Source organism: Cheilinus undulatus, linkage group 4 (genome assembly GCF_018320785.1).
Source record: "Cheilinus undulatus linkage group 4, ASM1832078v1, whole genome shotgun sequence".
NCBI classification, from domain to species: Eukaryota; Metazoa; Chordata; class Actinopteri; order Labriformes; family Labridae; genus Cheilinus; species Cheilinus undulatus.
Window position 1 is genome coordinate 9064480 of NC_054868.1, and position 14541 is coordinate 9079020.

Here is a 14541-nt window from a genome sequence, read left to right on the forward strand (position 1 = left end):
GGATTGTTTGTATAAAGTGTTTTTTTTCTTTGTCCCAGAGGATTTCATCAGCTGAAGGATTATAAAACTACTAAATAAGTCATGCAGCCTGGTCCCAAAGCTTTAAAAGCATAAGCTGAGAAATAAATATGCCATGTTTGGAATCTGTGGCATAATTTATAACAATTTAAAAGCATTCAGAAGCAGAAAGCTCTCAAATGTTTTGCTTATGTCACTGATCTCTGCATGAGCGTGCAGACCTCAAAGTTGCTGTGGTAAGTGTGCCAATTAGGGTGGATTAATGTGACTGACATACAGGAAGCAGCCTCTATCCCCAGCTGCAAATGTCTGGTTCATCAGTTTAAGCTTTACTTCAGCTTAAGTGGAGTCTGTCGGCCAGCAAACATACTTAGACGTTCACTTGGCCTAATTAATGCATTGTTTAAGTTTGAAGGGATGACTCTTTGTTTTATTGCCAGCAAGTGCATCACTTTGAAGGCGAGGATTTGTCATGTGTTGATGAAGGTTCAGTCGGTGATTTTCTGATTGTGCTTCTGTTTTTGTGTGTTGTACTTTTGTAGATTTTCATGAACCCATTTTCCTTTCATTTTCCCTCATTTTTTTTATTCTTCTTCTTCCAGGAACAGGAGTTTCTTCAAAAGCAGCAGCAGGATCTGGACAGCGCTCTGAAGAAGATTATTCAGCAACACAAACATGAGCTCGCCACCATTGAGAGGGACTGCCTCAACCACAAGCAGCAGCTGCTCCGAGGTATATCACAATAAAATCTGCAATGGAAGATACTCTTGCAGTACACATTTTAGTCTGAAAAGTCTAGTCTCTGGTCTTTTTTACTGGTTTAACTGCTATGCCACCATAAAATGATGACAGTTATGAAAATTATTGTCATGATCACAAGTGCTCCATCATCGCCACTTTCAGATTCAGATTCAGAAAACTTTATTGTCTGTTATTTGACAGAAAATTGCCTTAGGCATGGCTCAACATATAGTCTAACATAGAGCCAGACACCGTGAGTCGCTCACAGAGTAGCGCCCCACTGCTACTGCTGCCACTTTAGGCTGAGAGCTAACTGACCATACTGCTAGCAAGCATGATGGCCAGCTCCACATGGGGAAAACAGATGGGACTTAAAGAGCCACACAGCTGCACATAAACACCATGTTGTTGACCTGAATGTGAAGGAAACCATTTGGGAAAACAGATTAAACCTATTTCCTCTGAGAAAAACCGCCTGCGTCTTACATAATAGGAATGCAAACTGATTTTGGCATAGTATCGGTATCAGCAGATATTAGCTTAAAAAGTTAATTATCGGTATCAGCACTCATGCTTTCAACCAATACATTGGCTCTTTATATTGGCTGTATGTATGAATATGTTGGAGTTTTTTACACAACCAACAGACGTACAACATCTGAAGTCTTTGTCTTTGGTCATCCTTTTTCCTTAAATTCAAAGGACTTTCTTTGCTCATCCTGTTAACTTTTAAATGTGTTTTAAGGACTGAAGTTTTAGCTCTGAACCACAGTTATGTGTCATACTAGGGCTGTAAATCACCTGTTTCATCATATAATGTTGATATTTCTAACAGCAATACAATATTTTCTGATATCACAAAAGTTATATGCTTTTCATTTGGTTCCATATAGGAGCCTGTGATCGATATCGGACTATTTAATGAACAAATTTTACGCAGTTACTGAAAAAGTTACTTAGCAGTTTAATTCTGAAAAGTTTCCATTTTTGAAAAAGGAAAAGGAACAAAGACCTACGTTTCACTACAGTACCCTTTTTAATGTTGCAAATGTTTTTAATCACTTAAAATTGAGGGCGCCTGATTATTTTTAAATTAGGAACATAATATGGACATTTGTGTTAAAACATGCTGACTTTAAAATGGCAAACATTCAGTACCAAACATTTTTACTTCTTTTTCTTTTCTCTTACCACTCTAAAGCACCAATATGTACTTTATCTGCAACCTGTCATAATCATGATCAAGTCTTTTGGCCTCTTTTTTTTTGTTTTTCCTGAACATATTTACACATTTGGACTCAAATGGAATTTACAAAGGAGCCTATAAATGTGGCATAAAAGTCTTTTGTAGTTTTGTAATACATTTTGAGATTTTGAATTAGAGTAAATATGTGGCAAATGATTTTTTACAGTTATGAATTTACATTATTTTTTTTATTTACTGCAAATTTATTTTCATAAATGTAGGAGTTTAAGGCAAAGTTTTAGCCAATTTCAAAGGAGTGAAAGGGGGGGTTAAAGAGAGCAGCTGTCCTGCTTTAATCACCTGGAGGTAGGACAACGTACATTTATTATAAACCTAACATGAGACATCTGGCTTCAACCTGTTTATCCAAAGGGGCATGAAGCAGTAGACTTTATCCTTTTTCTGTTTAGCAGCAGAGCCTGTAATCACTCTCGTACTTGTCATCAGTCAGTTATAACCAGAGGAGAGTGTTTTTTATCCATAAATGCTCCACAAAGGTGGTTGTATACAGATAAAAATATGCAGACTTAGTCGACAAAGTAAGAAAAGAGGACAGCCCTGCAGTAGTCACTGTCCAAAAATGTTCACAAAACTGAGAGAGGAGTGGACATCCTTGTCATCTCACCCACTAACTGTTAGCGTCAGCTGTCTACCACTGCTTGGTTGAGGACATACTGCCTGGTGGAAACTTTCAACAGACATGCAGGAGGAATTTCAAAATAAAAGCGTAGCTTAAAGGTAGTGGTTTAGATCAATGTTTTGACTTTCTATCAATCTTATTGGATAAGTAATTAACCCATCCATATATTGTTAGAAATTGACAGTCATTATATCCCTAATTGCTATCAGCTAAAATAAATTTGTAAATATCCGTATATTGAAAATTGTAAAAAATCCAATGTCATGCATTCTAATATATATTATTGCAACTTATTGTACAGATTTTATAGTGTATGTGTGGCATTCATGTTCTTTAGATTAAAACTGGTTACTTTTTGCAAGCATTTACGTCTTACACAGCTGTAAAAAAAAAAAATTACGCAAGAAAAATATTATGATATTACAGTGAAATATATTATTATTATAATATTATTAAATATTGGGAGGCTGTACTAAAGTTAAAAAGGTGCTCGGTTAGACAGCAGCACAGACCAGTACAGTACAGGTTTGATTCAGAAAGACTCCTCAAATAAAAAAACAAGTGACCAGTGGAGGTACGCAGTGCAGCTCTTGGCAAACTGGTTCATATCTCACATCATTGAATGCTACTGCAGACTAACAGCATGACTAAGAGAGTGTGACATATATTCTGGATTTTATATTATTTTTTTAGCTGGTGAAATATTTAGTGAAGCAGTATTACTGTAAGGCAGGTGGGCGCCAAAAAAAACAGAAGAGTTTCTGATGTCAGGTTATCATGTATAAATAATTCCCTGCCCCTTTTTTCCTGTAAACCCTGGTTATTTCTTACCTAAAGAAGATAAATGCAAACAGCATGTCCAAATCTTCTTTGGTGCTCATCAAGATTTTTTAAAAATCTTTTCCAGGTGTTTTCTAGCTGTGTTGAGTGTGTTGTAAAATTGAAAAAAATCATTCTACGTTAAGCGACTCAAATAAGCAGTGAACAGTCTCTCTTTTCAGGCTGAATAAATTCTTCCCTTTATCCTCTCTAACACCAGCAAGAGCTGCGCCGACATGATTGAAGCCAGTTAGCTGTTAGCACTGCTGCTGGGACTTAATCCCATGCTTAATGTGCCAGGAGCGACACAAACAACACTTCTCTAAAACGCTCAGTGTACCAAGCCATGAGAGGTTGAAACTGGACTTTTGAAGCTTTTAAAGAGCTTTCAAGTTGAATAAAAATTGTGAGATAGTTGAAAGCTTCAAGGCTGATACCTAATTGGTGAAGATCATTTTAGTTGACAGGAACAGGTCAGTTTTTCTCTACTGCAGACCTTCTAGTTGAGCAGGAAGCTTTTAAAATGATTCATGGTGTTGAGTGGTTATTCCCCTAAAATCAGCTTGTGAATGGTTCTTCTGTGTGATGATACAGCTTTGTCTTTTGTTCACAGCAAGGGAGGCTGCCATGTGGGAGCTGGAAGAGCGCCATCTGCAGGAGAAACACCAGCTGTTCAAGCAACAGCTCAAAGATCAGTACTTCATGCAGAGACACCAGCTGCTGAAGAGACATGAGAAGGTCTGTGCTGAATAAGAGATAAAGCTTTCTTATTATGCTTTTATAGTTCTGGCAGAAATTTGCTGCAAGAAATTAGTATTGAAAATGCTAAGTTGCACTGAAAGCTCACTGTACGTATCATGTGTTTGCAGGAGATGGAGCAGATGCAGCGCTACAACCAGCGTCTGATCGAGGAGCTGAAGAACAAGCATACACAGGAGAGAACCAGACTGCCAAAGATACAGCGCAGCGAGGCTAAAACCCGCATGGCGATGTTCAAAAAGAGTCTACGCATCACTGGAGCAACCATCAGCCTCGAGCAGGAGAGGGAGAGAGTCAAACAGGTGAGCAATAAGACGAGCAGTTAGGTTTTTTTTTTGTCTTATATAACAACTCGTCAACAAAGAAAATGAGGACTAACACAAAAAGCACGATCATGTTTATGCTCCACCAGTTTGCAGCACAGGAAGAGAAGAGACAGAAGAACGAGAGGCTCCATCAGCAACAGAAGCATGAAAACCAGATGAGAGACCTGCAGCTGCAGTGTGATGCCAATGTCAGAGAACTCCAGCAGCTGCAGGTACAGACTACAAGAAAACATGACTATACTTTTACATATTTAATGGACAGCTAAAGGATGGATTCTGGTCACATTCAGGAACCTTTTTTTCATATCTTTTGGCATTAAAAAGCAGCTAATGCAGCAGCTCTAAAAACGTCTACACACCCTGGTTAACACCCTCATTTTTGTTGTGTACCTTAAAGGAGGGATAAGTTCTAAAATTATATATCTTGGCTTTTTTATACTACAAAATGTTGCATGTGAACAGGGGTGTGTAGACTTTTTATAGCCACTGTAAGTACAAAAAAGTTTTCAGCTTACCCTGGTAAATCTGTTCAGTTGGCAGCTGAGAGATGGGCTGTAAAGACTGCAGCTTAACCTGACAGATTGTTGGTAGAACTGTTGGATAACATAACTGAAAGGATTCCTTCATAAAAGACCTTTTATTTTGTTTTATCCAGAGAAAAAAGCTGTTAGAAGGTTATGTTTATAGCCACCAGACTCGACAAAAATAAGCTTCCAAAACTTGTCACTGCTTTAGAAAGTTTGTGGAGTTGTTTGACTTTGGTGTTTGAAAAAATTAGGGCAACACAGTTTCATGTTTATTTTTTATAAAAGGGATTGGATTAAGTGAATAATTTTCTTCATTCAGAAGAAAAACAACTGTATAAAAACAACTTTATACAAGTTATGGCTTTTGTTTAGCCAGTTTCTTTTAATCTGAACATGTTTTTAAGATATTAAAAAGTTAAACTAAAATGGAAATTAAAATAATTATAAGGAACAACATTTAGATTTAGAATTAGAATCAGAATGGGTTTTATTGGCAAGTACATTTTTACATACAAGGTATTTGACTCGGTGTTTGGTGCAACAGTTGACAGAGAAAGAATCAAATACAATATAATATAAACAAAAAAATTGTACAATGATGCAAAAAGGAAAGACTACAAATTAACAGATTTACTTGTGAATAGTTTATAGTGCAATTTTTCTAAATGAAAAATATAGTATAATATAGTACACACAGTGTGTGGTTATAAACAGTGGAAATAAAGTGCGACAAGTGTCAATGTAACTCATAAGTTTGTATAAACATGTATTGTTCTCCGTAATGTTAAAGAAGGAGCCTTCATTAGAATAATTCTGTAATCTGCAGTCTTGTTTTGCACATTTGCACACAGTAACGTACTAACTTTTGCTTTACTTGCGTCCCTGTGTGCCACAGAACGAGAAGTGCCACCTGCTGATCGAACATGAGACCCAGAAGCTGAAGGAGCTGGATGAGGAGCACAGCCAGGAGCTGAAGGAGTGGAGAGAGAAGCTACGACCCAGGAAGAAGGTAACTGCTACAATGATAATGATGGCTGGTAACTTTCAGCCTACACTGCACACAGAAAAACAAACCTTACTTCTCCAAGTGTCCCAAGGTTTTGGTTTTTAGTTTTTAATTATGATAGAATACAGACTTGATATTGATATCCTCACCTTCAGCAGTGCTACAGGACAGTTCATCAAGTGTCAGTAAAAGGCTAAACAGACATTCATGTCCCCAAAAGAACTTTGCTGAATGGGTGTTTTTTGAGCTGCTCAAATTTGATTATTAGCAAATGTTAGTTTGCTTTCACTCTAGAGGGACTAGAGATGAGCATTGCAAATAAATTTATTAGGGGATCACAATATTTTCAACCTGATATCAGTAACATCAGATAGTAGCTCAAAAAGTAAATTATATGTATCAGGAGATACCTTATATGGACAAAAGTATTTGGCCACGCCTTGGATTATTATTGAATTTAGGTGTTTCAATCAGACCTGTTGCCACAGGTGTATGAAATCAACCACCTAGCCATGCAGTCTCCATTTGCAAACAAAATGTGTCGTTCTGAAGAGCTCAGTGTCTTCAAGTGAGGTACTGTGATAGATGCCACCTTTGCAAAAAGACAGTTCGTGAAATTTCATCCCTCCAGGATATTCCACTGTCAGCATTGAGTGATATTATTTGAAAAATGGAAGAGTTTAGGAACAACATCAACTCAGCCATGAGGCGAAGAGCCACGTAAAATCACAGAGCAGGATCAACGACTGCTGAGGCACATGGTGCATGAAAGTCGCCAGTGCTCATCTAATTTAGTAGCTGAAGAGTTGTGAACTTCCACAGGCCTTACTGTAAACACAAATACTGTCAAGCATGAGCTACAGCAGTTTCATGCAAGCCTCACATCCCTGAGTACAGTGCCAAGCCCCGGATGGAGTGTTGTAAATCAAACCAATACAGGACTGTGGAGCTGTGGAAATGTGTTCTGTAGAGTGACGAACTAGCGTCTCAGTTTGGCAGTCGGATGGGCGAATCTGGATTTAGCGGTCGCTGGGAAACATTTGGCAGAGGAGGATAATGGTTTGGGGTTGTTTTTTCAGGGTTTGGGCTAGACCCCTTACCTCCAGTGAAGGGGAATCTTAAGGCTTGAGCATATCAAGACATTTTGGAAAATGCTTTTCTTTCAAAGGGAGGACTATAAGACATGTTTTGAAAAATTCCCACAGAAACACAGATTTTCCACAAAATCTTGTGGAAAGACTTCCAAGAAGAGGGTAGGCTATTATAGCTGCAAGAGGGGGGGCAAGTGCATGTATTTGAATACAATGTCATTACAGTTGGTGTAATGGTCAGGCTGCTAAATCCTTTTGTCCATAAAGTGTATTTATAGCCAGTATAGCTGCTCTGTATTCTGGCATAATGTACAAATAAGTGTGTGCAATTTAAAACAAAATCAGCAGACCTACCATTAGTTTTTTCTCTATTGTCTTCATTCCTAAAACTTCATATTGTGTGCAAAGGGCAACTTGTGTTCAACTTTTTGGAACCAATTTTAATGAGAGGTTATTTCTGGTACAGGAGAGACTTGATGATCCTTACTGTTTAAAAAATAAATAAAAGCTGTGTTTATTTTTGTATCAATTAAAATTAATTTGAAACTATCGGCAAATTGAAGCACCACAATAATCCAGTATCATGACTCCTTAAAATGTAATGTCCAAAAGTCACTGCCAGTGATTTAAATGTTGTTAGAATTAATTTCAATAACTCCCAGTGACTCTTTTCACAGAAATGGACTGGGATGTACATCTTGGATTATTAGCTTACAAATAACAGAAATGACCTTCACTGGTCTAACAGATGTGTTGTAGTTTGCATGGTGGTAATTTTAACTTCAGAAAACCTTTATTTTACCGAACATTCTAGTGCTTAAAGAAAGACTTAAAAATAGATATTTTTAGATAAAATGAGAGTCAGATTAATGACTAAATCTTGACTCATGCATAATTTACTTTTACCTTCTTTGAAGTTGTAAATTCAGACCTGCAATCAGAAAAAATCATTTTGCATGTATGCAGTGATCAGTGTTTGATCAGTGTTTGTCCTTCTTTGATCCACCTTGTAGTACCAGAAATCAGAGCGCATGTTAAGTTTACTTAATGATAAAGTCTCCTTGGATATTTTGTGAAAAACTTAAAGAAACAAAAAAAATGTCTTTTTGCTTCTTCAGGCCCTGGAGGAAGAGTTCGCCAGAAAACTGCAGGAACAGGAAGTCTTCTTCAAAATGAGCGGAGAGTCGGAGTGCCTTAACCCCTCCACCCAGAGCCGCATCTCCAAGTTCTATCCCATACCCAGCGTCCAGTCCACAGGTTTCTAGGAGAAACCTACCCACTCCTGCACAGACACACACAGTCTGCATGCACACGTTGAGCATGTGGATGTGTGTGAACACACGCACACCCAGAGTAGGAACCGAGCCTGTGCTGCCTTGCCCTCACCCTCCAGGGACTCTAAGAGGGTGAAAGAAGCATCTCTGTTTCTGGACTTTAGTCTGCAGCTCTCCTGTTTTCTGCTCTTACTATTCTATGATATCATATTCTCATTCTTACTGCCATTTCATGGAAAATGACGCAGGATATCTGCAGAGTCAGTGTTTCAGTAACCTCAAAAACCGCTAAAGTGAAGTCGCTCTGTCAAACCTCTTTACTGATTGAATTATTTTATGAAAAATCCAGTGCCTGTAGAATTTGAAGTCAAAGCAATTTAAGAATTTACTACTTAATTTTTCTCTCATTTAGACATTTGCACTATTGAAAAATAGCATTTTTATACCACTTTAACATGATGATTTAATTTGATAATGAAGAGCAGACATATCATTTAGAATTGATGCTAAAATAGAATGTACTTCTCGTGGAGACATTTTTAACTCACAATATGATACAGTATATTTTTTATCCAATAAGACTTCATATTTGAACTTAAGTTTGTGATATTAAATGACCAGTGTAATGCCTGATTTCAAAGTGAGTTTTAGGAACTTTTTATTGCAGAAATGATTCTGTCTTTCAGGGTTTTTCTTCAGAATGCCTTCCTGTCTCAAACACAACACTTATTATAAAGCAACAAGCAGAGGAGGAGGAGAGGGTAGTTTAGGAGGAGGTGTTTACATACAGAGACAAAGGATCACTGTTGATTAGACACAAAGGAAATCACTGTGGTGGCAGAAAGAACGTGTCAAACAAGCATTTATGTACAAGTTTGTTGGTCCCGTTTTCATGTTGTAGGTTTGACCACTTTATTGTTATTAGGTAAAAGTGAAGTGTATCAATAGGGCTGTTATTCAGGGATGAATAAAGAATGCAATGCATCAGTGTCCATAGATTGTAGCAGGGTATCATAATATATATTCACTTGAGTACCCTGTAATTTCTGTCATACTTTATCAAAAACACTATCATTTTGTTGAATAGTTTACATGCAAAACTTCAGGCAGCAGTTCATATTGTGTGGGGTTTAAACCCCCAAACACTAGATGGCAGTGTTAGCAGGAATCTGTCTCCAGAAAATGCACTCATCAAATCAAATCTAACAATTATGGAGGCAGGAATAAGGACGACCATATCACTAAATTCACAGAAAGCACGTCTTTGTAAAAAGCAGTCTCTTACGAGGGAGCAATGTACTCTCTCACCAGTACAATATTGCTATATATTGAGTCTAACCTCTTTATTTTGATGTGTATCAAATGGACAGATGATTTCCAATAAACAGTTTTACTAAATAGTAAAAAAAAAAAATTAAGAGTTTAGAACCCACAAGCTGGATCAAACAGAATTAAAAGTTTTCCTCTATGACCTTTCATAAGGTATTTTGCTACAAGGTGTATCATGTGTAGGCCTGTTTTTTCTTCTTTATTGATGAAATGAAAGTACTGTTGTTATTGTCATGCTAGCTTATAGCCTTAATATTTCAGAAAAGCTGTATGGATATACTGTAAACCTGATATGGCTGCCTTTAAAGACTTTAGTCAAACTAAAGAATAAATGCCAGCTCATAAACTTAATGTTACTTTTTTATGAAGTTGCATGTTGAAAGTGTCAGAAAGTTAACAACTGTAATATTAGCTGTATATAAAAGGTGAATGTGGACATTGGTGGAAGACAACTTTGGAGACAACTCCTGAAAAACGGTTGATTGCTCCCCCTGGGTGAGGAGTTAGTCTCTGCCTCTGGTGAAGGAGTTCAAGAATCCCAGGTTTTGCCCATGCGTGAGGGCAAATGGGAGCGCCAGTTTGACAGGCGTCTGTTTTAAAGCTTTTGATTTACCTGACGATCTACCTTCCAACCATCTCCAGCGGTTGCAAACTCTGGGTAATGACCAAAAGAACGAGATTGTGGACACAAGCGGCTGAAATTAGTTTTTTTTTTGTTGTTTTTTTTTATAGGGGTGGCTGGGATGAGCCTTAGAGATAGGGTGAGGAGTTCAGACATCCTGAGGGAACTAGGAGTACAGCCACTGCTCCTTGCATTGAAAGAAGCCAGCTGAGGTGGTTGAGCATCTGATCACGATGCTTTCAGGGCGCCTCCCTTTGGAGGTCTTCCAGGCACGCCCAGCTGGGAGGAGACCTTGGGGAAGACCCAGAATGCACTGGAGGGATTATGTATCCTGTCTGGTCAAGGAACACTTTAGGATCCCCCAGAAGGTGTTGGAAAGTCGCTGGGGAGAGGGATGTCTGGGTTGACTTGCTCAACCTGCTACCACTGTGACCCAGTCCCGGATAAGTGCAAGAAGATGTGCTTACTGTAATACTCAATGGGATGTTGATTGGGCCAAGAAAAACCATCCCGTTCTCTTAGTATAACTGCCCTGAAGCAAGATGTTTGAAGATGCCTCTTATCCTTTAACAGGACAATGCTCCCTTCAGAAGGAGTCTCTTGTTCAAGTGAAGGATTTCAAGTGTCTTGGGCTCTTGTTTACGAGTGATGGTAAATTGGAGAGTGATATAGACAGATGGATCATGCAGCATTCGTTGTTGGGTTGAAGAGAGAGAGCTGATGTCACAAGCTTTGGATAGTGACCAGAAGAATGGGCTTAGAGCAGAGACGCTTCTTGATGCTTCCTTGACACCAAAAGGAGCCAGTTGGGGAGGTTCAAGCATGTGGTTGAGATGCCTCTTTGTGGGGGTGCAGATGGCCACGTGGTTAAGTTATGGCAAATGTACTCAGATGAACCCAGTACAGCATGGTTTGCATGCTGCATGTCTCCACCCTACTCTAGTCCCTGTTTCATAGTCTTCACTGTCCTCTCTAACATAAAGGCATTAAAAGCCAAAAAACATCTTTATAAAGACGCCTTTCTGCCTCCTCTTTTGGAGGTTTTCTGGACACATCCAACTGGGAGGAGACCCCAGGAGACCTATAACTTGCTGGAGGAATTACATATCCCATCTGGCCTGGGACTACCTCGGGATTATCTTTGATGAACTTAGAAAGTGTTGCTGGTGAGAGGGCCATTTAGGTCAACTTGCTTAGCCTGCTGCCATTGTGATCCAGCCCTGGACGAGCAGACAATGGATGGAAAGATGGACAGATATGTATCGATCTATTTCCAACCCTCACCCATGGTCATGAGCTTTGGGTAGTGACAAAAAAATGAGACCACACATAAACAGTCAAGATGAGGTTCTTCAGAAGGGTGGCTGGGCTCAGCCATCATGATAAGGTGAGGAGTAGAGACGCTGGTCCTTTATACTAAAAGGAGCCAGCTGTGATGGTTTTGTGCATCTGATTAGAATACCTTCAGGTCACCGCCCTGTGGAGGTCTTCAGGTTCTTACTGGGTAGAGACTGCTGTTTTGGAACTTTTAGTGTTGACTGTAGTTTGAAACCAAGAGGCTAAATCCACCTCTTATATACAGCCTATGATCTGTATCTAAAGGAACAGGACTTAAAAGGTTTATTTTTTATTTTGGCAGATGTGATAGGATAATGTGAACACAATGTAATATTTGATGCAGTTGTAAACACAAGCATAATCAAAAATGGACCTGACTGGTTTAGGCCATGTTGACTTCTGATTGGTTCATTTTATCATCTCAGTTTCTCTATGATTGGCTGTTGGGAATTACAGATAGTCAAAGGTATTTAATAACTGAACTGTTATGTAAAAATGCAGTGAAGGAGTGCTGTGCACCTTTTACAAAGCTGACTCAGTAGCTATTTATGTGTCACCCACACTGCAGCGTCTGTGCTGTTGATTTTGCTTTCATTGGAGGTTTGCAGCATTAAATAATCACAAAATCAATCCAGTCAGTGTCGGCTTTATTGGTCAGATAGATTCTACAAATTAATGATTGAATGTTGACAAAAAAAAAAATATCCATATCAAAATCATTTTGCATTTTTAAAATAAATGTATAGTTTTTGAATGCCTGTGTAATGTAGATTTTCATTTTGCTGTAAATAAACATTTTCCTGTGTATGAAACTTGTGTTTTTTCTTTTTGGTTCCACATTTTATTACATTCTTTGGCAGTGATAAAAATAAAAAAAACTTTCAGAGCATCATAAAAATACAAACAACAAAATTCACCAAAGATGATCTAAAAAGAAGTTAATCATTAGTACTGAACTGTTAAAATGTCCATTTAATCATGAAAATAAAAGATATCGCCCCTCTGAATGACACCACTAAAAACAATGGTCAAAACATACTAGTCCATCACTATACATAATCAGTGGAAGCCTTAAAAGGCTATACATCCTTAAATTTAACTTTACTACTTTCCCATGTTGACTGTTTAGTCAAAATCTCACCTTTCAAAATAAAGCAAATTTTTGAATTAGATGAAATCTGTAAAATACAAGTAGAATCAACATATGAAATAAAGTTTATGGATGCATGTCCTCAAGGGCTCCCATACATAATCCATTTAAAAAGAGTTTTGAGCTATAAAAATAATACAGTCATTTCTCATTAAAAATATGAAACAGTAAGAGACATCCATCATTAAAATTCACCTCTAAGCACCCAAAACAATCCATATTTTCTATTGTATAATTGCACAGTATAAAAAGATCATTATAGACAAACTTAAACACCAGCATTTCTTCTTCTTCTTTTGGCCCTCATTGAGGATTCTCCTGAAAGAAAAATATCAAATATTTTTAAGGTGTCTTATTGGTTACATGTTTATTTCAGAAAAATATTTAGTCATTTAAAATCACTATCAACACATGGAGCTCAACAGAGGTGCAAGCTGGAAGGAGGTTTCTTATTCATGAGTCACCACTCATTCATTTCATCCTTCCTCTCTGGTTATCAGCTGATTATGGGCATTCCCTTTCTTAAATACTAAGATAATCAGAATCTGCCACAACCTTGTTTGACCAATCGTCATGCTTCTTTTATATCTTAAATCTGTTGTCTTCTCTTTTGCAGTCAGCCTGTTCTTTGGGTGTGGACACTGCAACCCTCCTCCGCCCCAGCCACCTCCATTCAGTTCATCACCATCTAGATCCTCACAGGTCTTCTGCTCATCTCTTCCTGCATATCTTGGGCCTTGTCTACACGGAGACGAGAACGACTTATTTCTGTTTCGTTTTGAAAAGGTTTTCCATAAATATGGGATAGTTTCAGGAAATGGCCACATAAGCACAGAACCACTGAAAACGACTGAAAACGTTGTAGTATATATGCCAAGCCTGTAAGTGGCGCTGTAATGACGCCACGGAAATGCACCAAAAGAGACAAGAAGATTACAGAAAACTGCCACAAACTTTCTCCTGGTTGCCCTCCTGGTTGTTCTCCTTGGTGGATTTTAGAGCATCTGGTGTATGCTGTTCTCAATGGTGGTAAAGGAGCATCAGTAGTTTCTGCAGCCCGAATACAACCCTGTAAACCGCCATTGTTGTTTTGGTTCGACAGCACGTGGCGTAAGTGGTCTACCCTATGTGTGACGTAATTGTTTCAAGGAAAATGCAGTTGGCTGTCCACACGGAGACGAAACGCTAAGTGTTTACAGATTTGTTCACTATGGGACCCGGTTTCAAAATGTAGCATTTACGGCCTATCTAAACGCCATTTTCGTGTGGATAAAACACCGATACAACAAAGAACTTTTGTGTATACTCCTGAATTCATCTCTGTGTGGATGGGGCCTCAGTCTCCTCCTCAAAGCCACCTCATTGGTGTCCCTGTCCAGCTTCTCAGAAGTCTACGCATCATGAAAACCTCTTCTCATCAACACCACCACCAGTGTCTAGACTCCATATAAGGGGATTTTTTTGGCTAATAATGATCCAAGGCAAGCAGTTTGACATTGAAGACAGCACTGATTTAAAAAAGACAGAGAACTGGTATTTTCAAGTAAAATGTGAGAGCTCTGAGCCACCGTTATATTTAGGTTTTCCTAATGCTGGTCAAACAACAAAACAAACTGAAGAAGTTTTAAAACCCTCAGATAGATCCTACTGTAATA

General features: G+C 38.3%; 1 protein-coding gene across 1 annotated transcript in view; it reads left to right on the forward strand.

Annotated features, from left to right (window-relative positions):
* The window catches only part of slkb (STE20-like kinase b), a 48427-nt gene extending 35899 nt beyond the window's left edge, over window positions 1–12528 (forward strand). The window contains exons 13-18 of the mRNA XM_041784895.1: window positions 621–750; window positions 4078–4202; window positions 4334–4525; window positions 4636–4761; window positions 5972–6085; window positions 8292–12528. Coding sequence (XP_041640829.1) covers window positions 621–750; window positions 4078–4202; window positions 4334–4525; window positions 4636–4761; window positions 5972–6085; window positions 8292–8438 — 834 coding nt within the window. The 3' untranslated portion in view covers window positions 8439–12528. The remainder of the gene's footprint in view (window positions 1–620; window positions 751–4077; window positions 4203–4333; window positions 4526–4635; window positions 4762–5971; window positions 6086–8291) is intronic.
* The last annotated feature ends 2013 nt before the right edge of the window (window positions 12529–14541 follow it).